The sequence below is a fragment of the Apium graveolens genome, chromosome 2 (assembly GCF_009905375.1).
Source record: "Apium graveolens cultivar Ventura chromosome 2, ASM990537v1, whole genome shotgun sequence".
Classification (NCBI taxonomy): domain Eukaryota; kingdom Viridiplantae; phylum Streptophyta; class Magnoliopsida; order Apiales; family Apiaceae; genus Apium; species Apium graveolens.
The window spans coordinates 131,967,321-131,987,668 of NC_133648.1; the positions used below are offsets into that span (position 1 = coordinate 131,967,321).

The following is a 20,348-nucleotide window of genomic DNA, read 5'->3' on the forward strand; positions in this document are numbered from 1 at the left end:
CAAGCTAATCCTCACTGGAGGTTAAATTTAAAAATAGGCAAGTATGAGCGGAAGAAATGCTCAGCAAGTTCATTATAGTAAATATAGGGTCGTTTGATAAAAAACTGACATCTGCATCAGAGCAGAACATTTAAACTCATAATTGCTAATCATAAAATTCTTTTTGATATTTTCAAGCGAAAGGCTTTAGCAATACTTTGAATCTTGATAAGAATAAAACTCGTAAAACAGTGGTTACGGAAATATCGTAAACAATGCTAACATGAAACAATGATTATAGAGTGGATCATAAACCCAGTCAAAACCGAACTCTTCAAATTAATACTTACTTTGCTATCATATTAAATTAGATATCAATACGAACTCTGATGCTCACAACACCCATACTAAAGTCAACATCAGTCATCTATACTAATACCACCTTTAATATTTAACAACAAACTAAGTATTCTCAAAATCAGAAACTGAATCAAAGCCACAATTCACTTTTAATCCAAAACAGAATCAATACTTTTAATCCAAAACAGAATCAGTTGATAAATCATTATTCTATAAATATCAGAAATGATATGATAATTTAGATTAGGATCATTCTCCGACGGACGTACTATCACATACTGATCAGCCCGTGTGATAGCACAAGGTCATGATTCTTAGAAACGTGACCCCAAAAACACGAGTACTCAAATAAAAAGGCATTACTAGCCTGTGGTAAAATGGTGTCATAATATTTCATATGACACTTTGAAATAGCCCTCTGCTGGACCGTCCATCCCGGTCACTTACGTAATTATGATCCAATCTTAAAACCTTTTATTGAAATGGGGTCGTAATAATCGACACCCGAAATAATTTTATTCCCCCAATTCTTGGGTAGGAATATTCGCAACCCAATCACTTTTCTCAAAATCCAAAACATTTATAAATCCGATAATTGGATAAGTAAAATCACTTGACTATTCTTAACATAGAACAACAGACGAGTATTTGCATAACAGAATTATTTAATTCAGCGATATGTAAAACATTTATCGATTCTAAACTGAGAATGGGGAACGCAATACTTGCATCAAAAGATTTAAAATAAATATCACTTGAACAATAAGTGATGATAGGGATACTTGCATAATATGATTTGAAATAAACGTCACTTGAACGATAAGTGAAGTCAGGGATACTTGCCTTTGGGATTTAGCAGTTAGTCACACTCGCAAACACGCATCTATTCTGACATTCTGTCTCAAAGCATCACCGTCTTTCTTCTATTAATTCTTTAGTCTGCTGCTCATGCAGTGCTGCAACCTAATATTCCACACTGTTCAACTCTAGTCCTCATCCATGCCCTCTGGTTCTGATCGTCTTGAAAGACTCGCATCTATAATTAAAAGATACAAATTTAATCGTCTAAACGATAATCAATCAACGAACTGCGCGTCAAAATCCTATCGTCTACCCATACGATAGCCCACACATAATTATATCAGCCAAACACAGGAATCTTGACCCACATATGCACATAATTCACATAGCACATAAGCACATAACTCATATATCACATAATTCATATCACATAAGACTCAATTCATCAGAAGGGTCGACTCGATATGTTTAAAACTGAAATCGGATCAAAAATATGAATTTTCAGTCACTACGCGACTCAGAATCGATTTACAAAACAAGCGACCTTTCGAAACAAAAAGGATTTTGGTCTCAAAAGTATTTTTATTGAAAGCGGAATATTTTTCTGAGTCTGGAGGCGTTCGTTTCGTATTAAACGGACGAACGGTTTATTTATTATGAATTTTTTGAACATTTTTCAGAATTAAAAACAATCTCCGTATCATTTAATAATTAAATAATAGGACTCGAACACTCGAAAATAATTTTATAAAAATTATCGAGCTTGGAAAATAATTTAAAATAATATTTTAAAGCTCAAAACTATTTTTCGGAATTTTTAAATCAAAATAAATAATTAAATCTAATTAAATAATCAATTAAAATTAATTAATAACTAATTAATTTAATTAATCAATTAATATCGAAATTAATTGACTAATTAAATAATTAATTATCAACTAAAATTAATTAATTAAATAATTTGGATTTATTTTGAATTAAAAATAAATTTTCAGAATTAAAAATAATGATTTTTAAAATTAATTTTGTAAATAAGAAAAAGAATTTTGATTTATTTTTTAAATAGAAATTCCCAGAAACAGATATCAGGTTTTTGCAACTGGGTTTATAAGATTAAAACCGGGTTTTGATTAAAAAAAACGGGTCGGTAATCGGGTTAATCGGGTCACCAAGAATGACCCCGACCCGCCGGATAATTCTGCAGATTCCGGCGAGGGGAATTCCCGGCGAGGCCCCGATTTCAGACAACAAGCAGTACTGTGATCATTTCTTTTGACATAATCGCACAAACTCGACTTAGAATCAAAAACCCAGTAACAACAACGACGATAGGGATTACAGCCTCGATTCCGGCGTTTTCACCATTAAAACCGGTGACAAAATCCGGCAAAACAACGATCCCAGCAAATACTCAACCAAAATCAACAAATTACATACCAAACTAATCCTCGTGACCTCAGGAACAACATTCAATCATCACAAACAGTCAAAAACCACTAAATTATAAACCCCCAAAATTCGAATATTAACCCCAAAAATCGATTTTAAAATTTAACAACTGTTGAAACGATTTGATGATATAAAATGATAGAGAATTGATAGGGATAAATAAATTATTATTGTATAATTAAATACTGCATTAATTGTACAAGCTGTGGGCTACTAGGCCCAATAAAAAGATATATGAAACTCAGACCAGAAAGGTTAAGCCTGATGGACCAGATCAGGCCTGATGGAATAAAAAAGGCCCAAAAGCCCTAATTATTAATTAATTTCGTAATTAATTAATAAGGGAAAAATCAGCTATTGAGAAGAGTCCCGATAAGGATATAAATCCTTATAGATTAGCCTCAAGGGGACCTAAAAGGATAAGGGATCAGCTTCCTACTTCCTAGGACTCCTAAGTCTATCCTAATTCAGAGGCTTGTCCACCAAGTCTCCTATACCAAGTCCAATTCAAGGACTCCCACATCTATATAAGGGGCCTCACCCCACAAATCAGAACTACGTTTTTTGACTTGATCCTTGGCAATCAGCAAGGTACGTAGGCATCTTGTTAAGGCAGATTGAGTCACGAAACACAAGAGCAGTCAAATCGAGCCTTGGAGCTCACGTTCCTTAGTATTAAATACAGCAATTATATATAGTAGTTTTAATCCATAACATTTGGCGCCGTCTGTGGGAAAAACGGAACAACAACCATGGCGAGAACACGGAGAACAACTAGCACTCTGGAGGAGGGAACACCATCAGGGACAACCCAGGTGATTTCATCAACCGTGGAGGTTCCTCCCCATTCAACTTATGCATCTACTCAGGGGGAAGCCCAGACAGGGGCAACTCATCCTCAGCCACAAGGGACAACTCCCCCGACTATTCAAGGTACGAATCCTCAAGTTCAACAAATACATATACCTGTGAATTCTCGACCCGTCGGGTATGAATATTCAACTATTGTTACTACTAACCCCCCTTATGGGATGCCCCTTCACCCTGAGGTTGGAGGAAGTGGATATGCTGGGTGAAGCGAAGCACGAGGGCGGTCGCCCCCCTATATACGAGGTTTGGATCCTATCCCTGAGGATCGGGAATTTTCTGGTCCATACACTGAGAGAGACTCCGAATCTTCGGATGATGAAGTGGCCCCGAGAAGGAGGCGTCCTGGAAAAGAGCCAATGGCCGATGGAAGGCAACGCCTCCAAAGCACCCCAGGGGCGAATCCCCAAGAAGTGCAGGAAAAGATCAGGGCTCATGAGGCTGAAATCCAAAGGCTGAGGCGTGATTTGGAGGCTCACCAAGCCACCAGACCCCACATACCTCCTAGGGGGAGAAATCCTCCTCCTATCATAGACCTGGATGGTCCGGTAAGAAGAAGGGCTGCTGTCCCAAGAACTGATCCAAGCAATCTCCTTCCCCTTGGAGATCCTGATGATCCAACTCCACCCTTCACAGAAGAGATAATGAATGCCCATATCTCAAGAAAATTTAAGATGCCCACTATCAAAGCCTATGATGGCACGGGAGACCCCGCTAATCATGTTAGGACATTCTCTAATGCACTGCTGCTGCAACCCGTGAATGATGCTATAAAATGTCGGGCCTTCCCTCAAACCCTGTCGGGTATGGCTCAAAGATGGTACAGTCGCCTACCCCCAAATTCTATTGGATCATTCAGAGAATTAAGTCAGGCTTTTATTAAGCAATTCATCAGTGGAAGAGTCCATGAGAAAAGTTCAGCATCTCTTATGAGTCTTATGCAGGGAGCTAAAGAATCCTTAAGAGATTACCTAAATCGTTTTACAAAGGAGGCTTTAAAAGTCCCAGACCTTGATGATAAGGTAGCCATGATAGCACTGCAACAAGGAACTAGGGATGAGTTTTTCAAGATGTCTTTGGCCAAACGACCCCGTGAGAGCATGTTGCAGCTCCAAGAGAGGGCAGGGAAGTATATCAAGGTTGAAGAAAGTATGAGGAAGACCGTAGTAAGTAATGAGCCCACTGGAGGCAAGAAACGAAAAACTGATTTGGAGTATATCGCTAAGGATAAATATCCTAGAACTGAACAAAACCCTGATTCAACCCCCAAGAAGGGAGGACCTGGGCAAAAGTTCACTGAATACGCTAAGCTGAATGCTCCCAGAAGTCAGATTTTGATGGAGATTGAGAAAGACAGAGATATTCGCTGGCCTAAGCCCTTGAAGGCTGATCCCGCCAAGCTAGATAAGGGCAAGTATTGCAGGTTTCACAAAGATGTTGGCCATGACACCGATGAGTGTAGGCAGTTGAAAGATGAAATTGAGTTTTTGATTCGAAAAGGAAGGCTGAACAAGTATACTGGAGATGGAGGAGACAGAAACAATAATGGAAGGAAGAACTTTGAAGATCGTAGGAGGGACCAAGATGATCAGGGGCGGAATCCCCAACCTAGAGGACCAGTTATAAACACCATTTATGGAGGGCCGAGACCTCGAGGGCCTGTGATAAACACGATCTTTGGAGGTCCAACTGCTGCTGGATTGTCCAAAAATTCCAGAAAGGCATATACTAGAGAGGTTATGCATATTGTTGGAGAAGCCCCGAAGAGGGCCAGGACAGAAGTAACATTGGCTTTTGATGATTCTGACGACCCGCTGGTCATAACGCCGATAATAGGAAATAGCCCGGTTAAGAGGGTCCTTGTGGATAATGGTGCTTCTGTGGATATCTTGCTCCACGACACCTTTCTAAGGATGGGGTATAACGACTCCCAGTTGACACCAACCGACATGCCGATATATGGATTTGCTGGAGTAGAATGTCCTGTGGAAGGGATAATTAAATTGCCAACCACCGTAGGTACGGAGCCAAGGCAAGCAACGCAGATGCTGGATTTTGGTGGTGGTAAAGGCTAGTTCAACTTATAATGCTATCATGGGGAGAACAGGGATACATGCCTTCAAGGCAGTCCCCTCTTCCTACCATTCAGTCATGAAGTTTCCCACCCGAAACGGGATTGGAGAAGAGAGGGGAGATCAAAAAATGGCTAGAAGCTGTTATGTGGCCTCTTTGAGGGCAGATGGAGTCGGGGGGCAGGTTCTTCCTATTGAAGATATGGATGTTCGAGAAAATGATGAGAATAGAGGAAGGCCAGCAGAAGAATTGGTTTCGGTTCCTTTAGATCCCAAGAATCCTGAGAGGATGACTTTTATTGGAGCTACATTAGAGGAGCCCCTTAGAGGGAAGTTAGTGAAATTTTTGCAAGAAAATAGTGATGTGTTTGCATGGTCAGCAGCTGATATGCCAGGCATAGACCCGGAGTTAATTACCCACAAGTTAAACGTGGATCCAAGCCGGAAGACAGTGAAACAAAAGAAAAGAAATTTTGCCCCGGAAAGACAAGAGGCTATAAAGCAGGAAGTGGAAAAGCTCTTAGAGGCTGGTTTCATTGAGGAGATTCAATTTCCGGAGTGGTTAGCAAACCCTGTAATGGTGAAGAAGGCTAATGGAAAGTGGAGGATGTGTATAGACTTCACCGATCTGAATGATGCATGCCCCAAAGACTGTTTTCCGCTGCCTAGAATTGATACTTTGATTGATGCCACCGCTGGACATGAGATGCTGAGTTTCATGGATGGGTTTAGCGGATACAACCAGATCAAAATGCATAAGGATGACATTCCAAAGGTATCATTTATCACTGACTTTGGTGTTTATTGTTATCTTGTTATGGCGTTTGGTCTCAAGAATGCAGGAGCCACCTATCAAAGGTTGGTGAATAAAATTTTTAAGGATCTTATTGGGAAGACTATGGAAGTCTATGTTGATGACATGCTAGTCAAGAGTCTAGTAAAGACTGATCATATAACCCATTTGAGGGAAGCTTTTGAGGTCCTGAGGTACCACAAGATGATGTTGAATCCCACGAAGTGTGCTTTCGGAGTAGGATCTGGAAAATTCTTGGGATTGATGGTCTCAAAGAGGGGAATTGAGGCTAACCCCGATAAAATAAAGGAAATCCTGGACATGGAACCCCCAAAAACTGTCAAGGATGTTCAGAAACTCACAGGAAGGGTTGCTGCGCTAGGACGATTCATCTCCAAGTCAGGAGACAAGTGCTTGTCATTCTTCAAGTCATTAAAGAACATTAAAGACTTTGTATGGAGTGAGGAAAATCAGAAGGCATTTGAAGAGTTAAAGAAGTATATGGGCCAGGCCCCGTTGTTGGCCAAGCCAGTTCTGGGTGAAGTTTTATTCTTGTACTTGGCTGTTTCAGAAAGCGCCTTGAGCGCGGTGTTGGTTAAGGAGGAACTGAAAGTCCAGAAACCCGTATACTATGTCAGCAAAATTTTGCATGGTGCTGAGTTGAATTATTCAGCCATTGAGAAATTCGCTTTAGCCTTGGTGATGGCTTCAAGAAAGCTGCGTCCTTATTTTCAAGCTCACCAAATTGAAGTGCTAACAAATCAGCCACTGAGAAATATCATTCACAGTCCCAAGGCAAGTGGGAGACTAATTAAGTGGGCAATAGAGTTGGGAGAGTTCGATCTCAAGTATAAGCCACGTATGGCCATAAAAGCCCAGGCACTAGCTGACTTCGTGGTGGAATGTACCATACCCAACCAAGAAGTCGGGGGGCAGGAAGATACCACACCTCAAGACAAGGGAGTCGACAATGGGGACAACGAGAAAGAATATTGGGTTCTCTATTTTGATGGAGCATCAAAAACAAATTCCAGTGGAGCAGGGTTGGTTTTGCAAAGCCCTGATGGATTCTTAATAGAGTATGCCATGAAGCTAGACTTCCCAACCACAAATAATGAGGCAGAGTATGAAGCCCTGATTGCTGGCCTTGGTCTAGCTGGGACACTTAGAGTCAAAAACTTAAAGGTCCGTGGAGACTCGAAGTTGATCATATCCCAGGTAAAGGGAGAATTTGAAGCAAGGGATGATACGATGGCAAAGTATGTTCGCCTAGTAAAGGCTGTGATGACCCAATTTAATGAATGCCATGTTGAACACATTCCAAGGGAAGAAAATGCTAAAGCAGATGCGCTATCAAAGTTTGCTTCATCTGAGATTGAAGAAAGCTCAGGAAGTGTGTACTTCCGTGTTTTGAAGACACGAAGCATAGATGTTAAGCTTGTGGCTCCCGTAGGCTTGGGGACGTCATGGATTGATCCCATCAAGGCTCACATTCAGACCGGTTGGTTGCCAAGCGATACAATTGAGGCACGGAAGTTAACTGTTCGAGCACTAAGGTACTCTTTTATAGATGGGATTCTATATAAAAGATCTTTCGTGGTTCCTTACTTGAGGTGTCTCAGGCCCGATGAGGCACGCTTAGCTCTTGAGGAAGTGCATGGAGGTATTTGTGGGCAACACTTGGGGGGCAGGGCCTTGGCTCATAAGATAACTCGTTTAGGCTTCTATTGGCCATAAATGATGGCTGATGCCAAAGAATATGTAAAGAAGTGTGATCGTTGTCAGAAGCATGCACCAGTCGCCAGACAACCCCCCGAGATGCTGACCTCTATCAACTCACCTATTCCCTTTGCTATGTGGGGGATGGATATTCTAGGGCCTTTTCCTATGGCCACAGCACAAAGGAAGTTTCTGATTGTAGCCATTGATTATTTCACCAAGTGGATCGAAGCCAAACCTTTGGCCAAAATCACAACTAAGCAGGTTGCACAATTCCTGTGGGAAAACATTATGTGCCGATATGGAATTCCCCGTATCCTCGTCACTGACAATGGAACGCAATTCAACAATGAGGAATTCAAGAAGTATTGTGAAGAAAATGAAATTGAGTTACGATTCACCTCTGTGGCTCACCCGCAAGCCAATGGGCAAGCGGAAGTAGCAAATCGGATAATCCTGGATGGATTAAAGAAGAGGATCGAGAAGTCAAGAAATAATTGGGTGGACGAGATACTTCCCATATTATGGGCCTATAGGACTACCTGTAGAGTCACGACGGGAGCAACTCCCTTCTTGTTGGCATATGGGGCAGAAGCAGTAGTTCCGGTGGAGATATCACATTCCTCTCCAAGGATTCAGGCTTTCAACGCAGAGGAAAATGGGGAAGGTCAGAGGTTAGCCCTGGATTTGATCGATGAAGTGCGAGATAAGGCACATGCAAAGATAGTAGAATATCAGAAAAAAGCTTCATTCTACTACAACCTAAGGGTTAAAGAAAGGTTTTTTAAACAAGGCGATCTAGTCTTGAGGAAGATAGAAGCATCTGGTGTTGGACAGAAAGGGAAGCTTGCCCCAAATTGGGAAGGGCCGTACAGAGTCAAGAACGTTCAAGGTAGAGGAACCTACAAGCTCGAGACTATGGATGGTTTTGAAGTCCCGAGGACCTGGCACGCACAAAACCTGAAGGTTTACTATGTGTAAGATAGGCGAAGTACGATTCTCACTTGTCATTGTGACAAGTAGGTTTAAAAGCACCTGGAAGCTTTGCTTGCGTAGGATTTTATATTCCAGTAGAATTTACATTGTCTAGTTATTATTGATTAGGGTCGAACCCATGCTATGTAAGGTTTTGAAAAACCAGACTTCATATTAAAGAGTTTGAAATTACTTCAATCCAAGGATGTTTAAGGCTCAAATGCATATTAAACAGAAAGAGGCAAGAAAAGCAACATATAAAATATAAGCCCCGAAGGGTAATAAGTTTTGAATACGATTAAGTCAATACAATAAGACAAGCCATGCAAGGCTGAAAAAGCTCTAAGGAGCTGAGGTGCCCTCGGCGTCCATATCATCGTCTTCTCCGCTCTTGCTAGATGTCTCCGTCGTCTCGGAGGAGGAAGAGCTGTCATCCTCAGCAGGTCTGGAAGAAGACTCGGGAGGAGGAAGAAGTGGATCCTGAGGAACATGGTCCGAGACAACTACTCGGGTACGAAACCTCTGTAGCAAAGCCTCGTCGTCAGGGCAGATGTAGTCCGCCGGGTTAATATCAGGACAAGCCTCGTTCACGGTCCCAAGGGCCGTGTCCCAACCAGTCCTAAAAAACTCGGGAAAGACTGAATCATCCCTAATCCTCATAGATTGGGCAAACTCCTCCGAGTCCAGATAATTGTCTATAGCTTTATCCTTCTCCGCCCGAAGTACCACCAGCTCGGCGTTAGACTCTCCGAGTTCTTCCTCCTTGCGCTTGAGCTTCTTCTCCAGGGTAGCATACTTCTTCTGCTGCCTCCTGAGGGCATTATCGGCCTTATCAGAAGCCCGCTTCCATGATTCGGCTTGCCTCACAACGCCTTGAAAGTAGGCGTTAGACTGAAACAAAACAATTAACAAAGTATACGGCAAGAAAGTGCTACAAGAACGAGAAATAAGTTTAAAAAAGAGAAGGCATACCGAAGCCAGAGATTGGGCTCCCATGAGCTTAATCCTCTCAAGGTCAGGGGTGGCCACCACATCAGTAAAGTCCTTTGGAGTCACGCTATGGTAGGACCAATCCCAAGCATGCTTCGTGGAACCAACCACGGTATCCCCTCGGCGGAATCCCCAGAGAGGCTGAAAGGCGCCTGTAGCAGCAGCAGCAGGGGCAGCAGCAGTGATAGGAGCATTATGGCCCTCAGCTCCTTCAGTTGAAGCCTCCCCCATAGGCTCCTTGTGCTTTCTCAAGAAGATAGGCTCTGTCGCCTTTCCTCTGGTGTCTAGGCCTGCTAACCGAGCTTTCTTCATCCTAGCTGTTTCCTCGACCAAGGGGACATTGTCCTCGTTAATCTCCTTAGCAGCTGAAACAAAGCAAAAGACAAAATAAGTGATGTTAATAATGCGTGAAATAAAGAAAAATTGAGAAGGGAAGAGAAATACCCTGTTGAGAAACAGAGGATAGTCCCACATGAATCAGGGAAAACTCTTCTAAAAGAGTCCAGCTGGTGGTGGTGCCATCATCCTGAGTGAGCCCATTGTAAATGATAGTTTCTTCAGGAGTTAAGTGAATGGATTTGAGGCTACCATCACTGACCTTCCCGAAGGAAGATCGAAAAAGTGTGCCCCAGTCACCATTCTCCCAACGTAACCCAACGAAACTATTCCTCCAATTTTGATTATTATCAGGAATAGAGGCGCTGTTAAAGATATGTTTGCTTTTGGGCCTTTGCTTGACATAGACCCAGCCACAGATATTGGAAGAACTATTATAACACTGAAAGACCTTCCTAAAAACGGCTACAGAAAGAGGAAAGCCCTCCCTAAGATAACAAACCATAAAACATAGAATATTCCTCCAGGCGTTTGGAGGAAGCTGACACGGATTAATTTGTAGATCAGCCAAAAGATGAGGAATAAAAGGATGGAAAGGAAACCTAAGCCCAGCATTAAGGGCATCTGTGTAAATGAAGAGAGTGTCGGGTCTCCAGTGGCAAGTACGGTCACCACCAGAGACTGGAACTAATCTAAGAGGAGGAAGGACGTTATAGCGAGCATTTAGTTTATTAAAATCTATGTTGTGCCAAGTATTACAATGATTAAAAGAGTCGAGATGTGCAGTGGAGGGATATTCATCCCCCCTAGTGTTAATCATATCAATTAAAGACATATATGAAGAACGGATCTCGATATCCTTACCTCGTTTTGAAGCCGAGGCTATCTTGGCCGCCCTCTCGGAACTCTTGTCAGCCATCTAGTAAAGACTGGAAAAGACTTGGGAGGAGGAAGAAGTGGATTTGAGGGAGGAGAAGATTAGGAAGTTTGAGATGAAGAGAAATGAAATGAGAGGTGTGAAGAAGCACACTCTCATCCCACCTATATATAGGAGAAATAAGGGGATTTGGGCCTCAAAAAAGCCCATTTGAGCCCAAAAATAAGAAGGTTCTGGAATTATCCAGAAAATCCCTGGAAAAATTGAGAGAAATTTGAATTTTTTTTGAAGATTCTGGAAGAATCCAGAATAACCTTAGAAGAATTTGGAATTTGGGCTCAGAAATGAGGCCCAATTCTAGAAAAATCTTGAAAAACCCAAGGCCCAGTACCAAGGCCCAGTACCAAGGCCCAAATACAAAAAGCCCTATTTGAGGCCCAAAATGATTTTTTCAGGCCCAGGATTAATAAAGATAGTGGGCCCCAAGGTCAGAACAGCCCAGAAAAGGGCCTAATTAGTTAAAAATACAAAACCCAGTTGAAATGGGCCCAGGTTATAAACCAAGAAAGGGGATGGCCCAAAAGAATACAGCCCAGGTTTAAGGGCCCAAATCCAAATTACAGAAATATATGCAAGAAGTTAATTCAAGACCAATTCGACCAGGAAACACAAAGGAATCCTGATCGAAACTCCTGAGGTCGAAATCTTGTCGATCAGGGCTGAAAAATAAGCTTAATTCGACCTGAATTAAGACTCATTCGACTAGAAATCAACTGAAAACCCTGGTCGAAACAATCCTGCTCGAAATTGCTTCGACCAAGGCAAGAAAGGAGGCTAATTCGGTCAAAACAAAGAATTCTGACCCAAAACCCTGACCGAAAATTTCCTGGTCGAAAAGGGGAAATAGCTGTTTCATTCGATCAAGAATGGCAGAATGTTTTTGACCCGGTCGACCAGGAAACCAAATAAAATCCTGGTCGAATGAGCCCTGCCCGAATTTGCATCGACCTGGGCAACAAATGAGGGTTAATTCGGTCAAAAACGGAGATCCTGACCGAAAAGGACGAAAATCCTAGTCGAAAAAAAAAAAAAAAAAAAAGGGGAAAAAAATCCTGGCCGAAATTCGACCAGGACCTCTGCTCGAATATTCCTGCTCGAATTTCCTTCGACCAGGGCTGAAAGAAGGTTAATTCGACCAGGATCCTGGCCGAATGGATCCCTGGTCGAAAACTGTATAAAAAAAAAAAAAAAAAAGGAGAAAAAAGAAAAAAAAAAAGGGGAGAAAAAAAAAATCCTGGAAAATTACAAAAAAAAAATCAGGAAATTCCTTAAAATAATTTTTGAAAAATGTTAATATTTTCAGAAATTAAGGAATAAATCCAGAAATTAAGGAATAAATCCAGAAATTAAGGATAAAATCCAGAAATTAAGGAATAAATCCAGAAATTAAGGATAAAATCCAGAAATTAAGGAATAAATCCAGAAATTAAGGATAAATTCCAGAAATTAAGGAATAAATCAAGAAATTAAGGATAAAATCCAGAAATTAAGGAATAAATCCAGAAATTAAGGATAAATTCCAGAAATTAAGGAATAAATCCAGAAATTAAGGATAAAATCCAGAAATTAAGGAATAAATCCAGAAATTAAGGATAAATTCCAGAAATTAAGGGAAAATTCCAGAAAATAAGGATAAATCCCAGAAATTAAGGGAAAATCCAGAAATTAAGGGAAAAATCCCAGAAATTAAGGGAAAAATCCAGAAATTAAGGATAAATCCCAGAAAAATAAGGAAAAATCCCAGAAAAATTAGGGAAAATTCCAGAAATTAGGGAAAAATCCCGGAAATAAGGGAAAAATTCCTGGAAATCAAAATAATTCCTAAATAAAAGGAAAAATTCGTTGTAAACGTGTAGGTCGCTCCACACTTTACGGAAAAACGAAACCCTGTAAGGGAACAAATAGACTTAACTTCTGCGAAACCTATTCAATGTTTCCCAAAAGTTGGGGGGCAAATGATAGGGATAAATAAATTATTATTGTATAATTAAATACTGCATTAATTGTACAAGCTGTGGGCTACTAGGCCCAATAAAAAGATATATGAAACTCAGACCAGAAAGGTTAAGCCTGATGGACCAGATCAGGCCTGATGGAATAAAAAAGGCCCAAAAGCCCTAATTATTAATTAATTTCGTAATTAATTAATAAGGGAAAAATCAGCTATTGAGAAGAGTCCCGATAAGGATATAAATCCTTATAGATTAGCCTCAAGGGGACCTAAAAGGATAAGGGATCAGCTTCCTACTTCCTAGGACTCCTAAGTCTATCCTAATTCAGAGGCTTGTCCACCAAGTCTCCTATACCAAGTCCAATTCAAGGACTCCCACATCTATATAAGGGGCCTCACCCCACAAATCAGAACTACGTTTTTTGACTTGATCCTTGGCAATCAGCAAGGTACGTAGGCATCTTGTTAAGGCAGATTGAGTCACGAAACACAAGAGCAGTCAAATCGAGCCTTGGAGCTCACGTTCCTTAGTATTAAATACAGCAATTATATATAGTAGTTTTAATCCATAACAAGAATCGTCTGTGATTCATTTTGGTTATTCATACTTGTGATTTGGTGTTCAATAACACCTTCAAAATTGACTTTGATTTTCAGAATTCTCCAAGAACACCAAGAACACATATTCAAGAAATTTCCAGAAAATCAAACCTTAATTTTTATATGATATTGAACTCTATTTTTGAAGTATAATATACCAAATCGACCAGAAAAACATGCTCTACAACATGGAAGCATCAAATCACATCAACAACATCAAGAACAAATTTTCATAATTTAATTATCAAATAATTCGAATATAAATAAATAAATAAGAAAATTACCATGATTTCTGGGCAGAAACTGATGATTGATTCAGGAAGAAGATTTCGAGAGCTTCGTTTTGATATGCTGCACGCCCGAATCGGAGTTCGATAACGCCTTCATTCGTGTGTTTGATTCTCGGAAACGTTTCGGTTTCTCGGGTTTTTTATCTGTATTTACGGTATTTTAACTGGTTGCAAATGAATAAACGGAATAAACGAAATAAGAATTAGACTATTTATATTTATGGAATATTGGATCGTTCTGGAGCGTTTTGGATCGTTAAATTAGTTGCTTAGCCACTAAGTAACTACAAAATGATCCAAAAATAGATTACTTAGCCGCTAAGTAACTATAAAAATGATACAATTAAATACCAGAATTGGATAATTATCAAAACCGAGCTTTTTATAAAACACTATATACGAAAATAACGTAAAAATATCCCGTCTCTCGAGAATACGGGTTTTATTGATTACCGAAATAACTATCGTATCGAAAATCTTGCGTCGGGCCATGCACGGGTCAAACCGTAATCCGGATCGAAAAAGTTAAAACACGGAAAATGTCCGGAATTACCAGATTAGGTTAGGAAGGAGTTTTCGGAAGAGTTTCGGGTTGTAAAACGCAAAAACAGTTGAGATTGGACGATCCCCGGCTTTATAAAATAATTTTGGTAATTACTCAGAAAATAATTAATAATTCATAACTCAATATAAAATCATCTAACAGTCCAAAAATTACCAGAAAAATATCACAATTATCTATATTTTATTCTGGACATATAAAAGTTCAAATACTCAAATAATATCACATCTAAACACCCAAACATCAATTCCACTTATCAGATAATTCACCAAAATTCACATAAAATCACATAAACAATTCCAAATAATTATAAAAATAATATCTGAAAATATGGGATATTACACGGTACGGCTGAGGTGACCAGGCCGGCCCGCATTAAAGGACTTTGTGTGCAACATGGAAAGTAACTCATAGATGACTGAGTTGCTCGTAGATTTGGGGGCCGACACGGGTTATTCCTACAATTACGGGAAGAAATACGGAGATGCCGCGAGATTGTAGGAAGCGTGTGGAGCCAGTGGAGATTTACGTGACTAATTGGCCGAAGGCCTGACTTTATCGTGGGCTTGGGCTGCACGGGTTGGAGAACCCTAACCCTAGCCTATGTGAATTATTCCCCAAGAACTATATGAGGTTTGATCCTTATAAATAGGGTACGTAGGCACTTGTATGAGACATGAGTCGACACTTGATAGAGAATAACAAACCCTATTCTTTCTTAAGGAGTCAACATACAAGCTTAGCCACCACCACTAAACAACCTTCCTCCGCCTTCAAATACCGTCCTTGATCCTTGTTCCGCCCATCAACCTCCACAACACTATTATACGAAATTCTCCCTATAACAGTGAGGTTTCCATGTACCTGGTATCTTCATCGCACGAACTGCAACAAAAGCTCCCCTGTCATCTTTAATCACTGCTGCAATTTTAAATCCTCCCATTGTAAACACTGCTGCATCCACATTTATTTTTAACCACCCACTCGACGGTAGCAACCAAACCTGATCCCCAAGCTTTCCTCTAATTTTCATGTTTTCTTCTCTTGCTTGTGCCTGTTAGAAAATGGAAAGTTTGAGGCATGTTTTAGACATGTTCTTAATGTAATTTCCTAAATCTAATTATTGGAGGTTATTCCTTGCAATGAGGACTTAAACTTTCATGCTTGGATCTAAGTCATTTTCTTAGTGTAATCCATAAAGAAATTGAGTTGAAGTTAATAGCTTGAAAAGGGTTGTGTGGGTTTGTCCCACATTGATTAAGTAAGCGAGGAATTTTACTTAATGTTTAATTATAATATTTACTGACTTATTATATTGTTTTAATATGAATATTGAATCTGAATATCAGGATTTGGTGAAATGCACTGAACTGATTATCCACCGGTGTACAAAGTGTGGATTATCCACCAGTGTACAAAGTGTGGATTATCCACCGGTGTACAAAGTGTGCATTATCCATCGGTGTACTAAGTGTACATTATTCTTCGGGGTACTAAGTGTGCATTATCCATCGGTGTACTAAGTGTACATTATCCATCGGTGTACAAAGTATGGATTATCAATCGGTGTATTGAGCATTATCCATCGGTGATGGGCTGTTTCTGATTCTGTAAATATTCATTAAATGCATTTAAGTCAAAATATTTATTTTTATTAATATAACATATTCAATTATGTTTTGGTATGTAATATATATCCTGAACAAAACGGTTTGAAAGAGTGGTTGAAATATACATAAGTAAAACCCTAGCTATCATCTTCCTTTTTTTCTCTCCTCCAAAATTATACGGATTAGCATAGGTTTTGGCGACTGAGGTCTGATCGCTATTTGTACATCGAGTTGCTGTGAACCGGTGTGTTATTGTTGTTTTATCCTGGGAGGGTTATTGCAGTCTCTGAACACAGTAAGCGAGGGCAATAAACCCTTCAAGAAAAGCCTCTTCCTCTCGAGGGATTGGTGACTCAGCTGTGATTGAAAGCTTCATTACGCTAAGCTTTCTTTCTCTCTTTTTTTTTCTTTTACAATTGCTGATTATATATTATTTACGACCTTCATGTTTTGTTTTGGCTATTGGTGTTATTTCCTTGTTCTTGTTGACCACGTACAGATTTCCACAATCTATTGATTTATCGGGCATGCCTGATAAATTCAGTGGGGGGCTTCTTTTTCTCTCTGGCAGAAAAAGATGAAGCTCTGGTTAACTATTAAGGGTTTATGGGCGGTGGTACAGTCTGATCCTCCTATTGTGGATCAAGAAAAGCCTGAAACTATGACTGTTTATGCGCTATGGGCTGAGAAGGATGGGGTGACTAGGGATGCCATTCTGGCTGCTTTAGCGAACACTCTGTTTGATATTTATTCATCGGATGCCTATAGTGCTAAGCAGGTATGGGAGAAGCTGGACCAAACCCATAATACTAATTCTCAAGGTCTTGAGAAGTATTCTGTGGCGAGGTTTCTTGATTACAAGCTGGTGGATACCAAATCCATGACTAAGCAAGTACATGAGTTTGAGATGTTGTTGCATGCTTTAGGTGAGTCTGGAATGAACTTACCTGAGAAGTTTAAGGTGATGGTTGTGATTGAAAAGCTCCCTAAGTCTTGGGAGGAGTTTGCCTTCTCCCTGAAAAGACAGAAAGGAGAGATCACATGGATAAACCTTATGTTGGACATCTCTGTGCAGGAATAGCACAAGTCCAAACAAGGACATATGATGCATGTTGAACATGGGAGTAGTTCGAAGGTGAACATAGTGACTGTTGGGCTGAAAAGGAAATCTGCCAGTAAGAAGGATAACATTAAACCGAAAAATGATAAGAACAAGGCTAAGAAACCAAAGGGAAACAAACCTTGTTGGTCTTGTGGACAGGCTGGTCATTGGAGTAAAGACTGTCCTGTGAAGAAAGCAAAGAAAACTGTAGTGGTAGCTCAAGTAAACACTGTGCTTGGACTTGCAACCACTGGTGGGCCTGTGGCTAACATGGTTGTTGGTGAGGTTGTTGCCTCTGACGCCAATGACGGGTGTGTTACAACCCTGAACTACTTTCCACTTATATATCTAATGAATGGTTGATTGATACTGGAGCTAATGTGCATATTTGTGCTGATATTACTCTATCTGTATCTTATCAACAGACTCATGGAGTGACAGTGATGATGGGGAATGCTAGTGCTGCTCAAATGCTTGGAATAGGAAACGTGGACCTGAAGTTTGCTTCTGGGCGGATTCTATCTCTCACTAGAGTGCATCATGTTCCCTCTATTTGTAGAAATATTATTAGTGGAAGTTGTTTAGTTAAAAATGGCTTTAAACTTTCACTGAAATGTAATAAAGTAGTTATTACACATACTGGTACTTTTTATGGCAAGGGTTACTTGTCTGGCGGTTTATTTTTAATAAATGTGGAGCCTATTTTGGGTAGTTTTATTAATGATAATGTTGCACCTTCTGTTAATTGTGTAGAATTATCTAATTTGTGGCACTTACGACTTGGTCATTTAAATTTTGGTGCTCTAAAGAATATGATGAATTTAGAGTTGATTCCAAAGCATGCCATTGATAAGAAAACTAAATGTCAAGTATGTGTGACTGCTAAACAAACAAGGAAACCATTTCATAATGTTGTTAGGGATTCTGGCTTGTTAGATTTAGTACACACAGACATATGTGAATTTGGTGGTGTGTTGGCTAAGGATCATTATTGATATTTCATTACCTTTATAGATGAGTATAGTAGATATTGTTATGTTTATTTGCTTAAATATAAAGATGAATCACTAGATAAATTCATTATGTTTAAAAATGAAGCTGAAACACAAATTGGCAAAGTACTTAAAAGATTGAGATCGGATAGAGGTGGTGAGTATACAAGTACCTCGTTTATTGAATTTTGCGTACGCAATGGTATAGTTCATGAGTTGACTCCACCATACACACCTGAGTCTAATGGGGTGGAAGAGCGAAAGAACAGAACTTTTAAAGATGTGATTAATAGTATGCTAATTAATTCGGGGTTGCCTAAGTACATGTGGGGAGAGGCTCTGAATACGGCGTGCCATATTCTGAACAGAGTCCCTCTGAAACACATGGACAAGACACCTTATGAATTATGGAGAAAGCGTAAAATTAGTTTGAATTATCTTCGTGTGTGGGGGTGCCTAGGCAAGGTGCTTGTCCCTGAACACAAGAGAAAGAAACTAAGACCGAAAACTGTTGATTGTGTCTTTATGGGCTATCTTGAAACCACAATTGTTATGAGATTTTTAGTCTTAAAATATGACATAGATGGTATTGTGGCGAATACGATAGTTGAGTTTCATGATGCAATATTCTTTGAGGATGTATTCCCTATGAAGATTGGTATACCTCAAGGTACTTCTGATGATGATCCTACTCGTACATCGAGTTCCATTCCCGATCATGTGGAAAGGATGACGAATATGGGGGAGGATCCTATTAGTAGCTCTACTCCTAATGAAGTAGAGAAACCTAGAAGGAGTAAGTGTGCAAGTCTAGTCAAGGACTTTGGAAGTGATTACATCACTTACAATGTCGAGGACGAACCTTTAACTTTCCGTCAGGCCATGGATTCTTCGGAATTAAGGTACTGGAAAGGCGCTGTGAAGAGTGAGATGGACTCTATTGTTTCTAATGGAACATGGGAGTTAGTCGATCTCCCTTCTGGGTGTTCTACTATTGGATGTAAGTGGATTTTCAAGAGGAAATTAAACCCTGATGGCTCAGTAGATAAGTACAAGGTTAGGCTAGTTGCTAAGGGCTTTAGGTAAAGAGAAGGAATTGACTATTTTGATACATTCACTCCTGTTGCTAGAATGATAATAATCAGATTGCTTATTGTATTGGCTTCCGTACCTTGTCTTATCATCCATCAGATCGATGTAAAGATAGCTTTTCTTCATGGTGACCTTGAAGAAGATATTTATATGGATCATCCTGAGGGATTTGTTACTTCTGGTAACGAGAGGAAAGTATGTAAGTTAGTCAAATCCATTTATGGCCTAAAACAAGCTCCTATAGACTGGCACAAGAAGTTTGATGAAACTGTTTTAGGCTTTGAGTTATTAGTTAATGAAAGTGACAAGTGCGTCTATCATAAGGTTAGGGGAAATGAATGTGTGATTGTGTGCCTAAATGTGGATGATATTTTGTTGTTTAGAACCAATATTGAGATTATTAACGAGAAAAGGCACTTTGAGATGAAGGATATGGGTGAAGCTAGTATGATTCTTGGGATCAATTTGACTCGGTCAACTGATGAAATAACCTTGTCACAGTCTCATTATATATAAAAATCTATACTTGAGAAGTATGATTATTCAAATTATAGAATCGCTAATACTCCATTCGATCCTAAAGTTGGCCTTATCAAGAATAGTTCAGGTGTTCATGTGTCTCAGTTAAGGTATTATCAGATTATTGGAAGTTTGCAATATCTTGCTAATGTGACTAGACCAGATATTTCTTATTCTGTGTCTAAGTTAGCTAGATATACAAGTTGTCCGAACAAGACTCATTGGGAGGCAGTGGATAGAGTTCTTAAATATTTCAAGGGAATAATTTCTCTTGGCTTGCATTATCGGTAAATTCCGGGGGTACTCGAGGGGTACAGTGATGCAAGTTGGATAGCTAAGAAATCTGGTTCCA

At 39.8% G+C, this 20,348-nt stretch overlaps 1 protein-coding gene across 1 annotated transcript; it reads left to right on the forward strand.

Moving 5' to 3' along the window:
* Positions 1-16,868: 16,868 nt before the first annotated feature.
* Positions 16,869-17,372, forward strand: LOC141693385 (uncharacterized). The gene has a single exon (XM_074498484.1). It carries the CDS (start codon positions 16,869-16,871, stop codon positions 17,370-17,372), a length of 504 nt encoding a protein of 167 aa, XP_074354585.1.
* Positions 17,373-20,348: the final 2,976 nt, after the last annotated feature.

Excerpts from the sequence above, each read along its gene's own strand:
- LOC141693385 (XM_074498484.1), top strand. The coding sequence starts at position 16,869 with ATGAAGCTCTGGTTAACTATTAAGGGTTTATGGGCGGTGGTACAGTCT.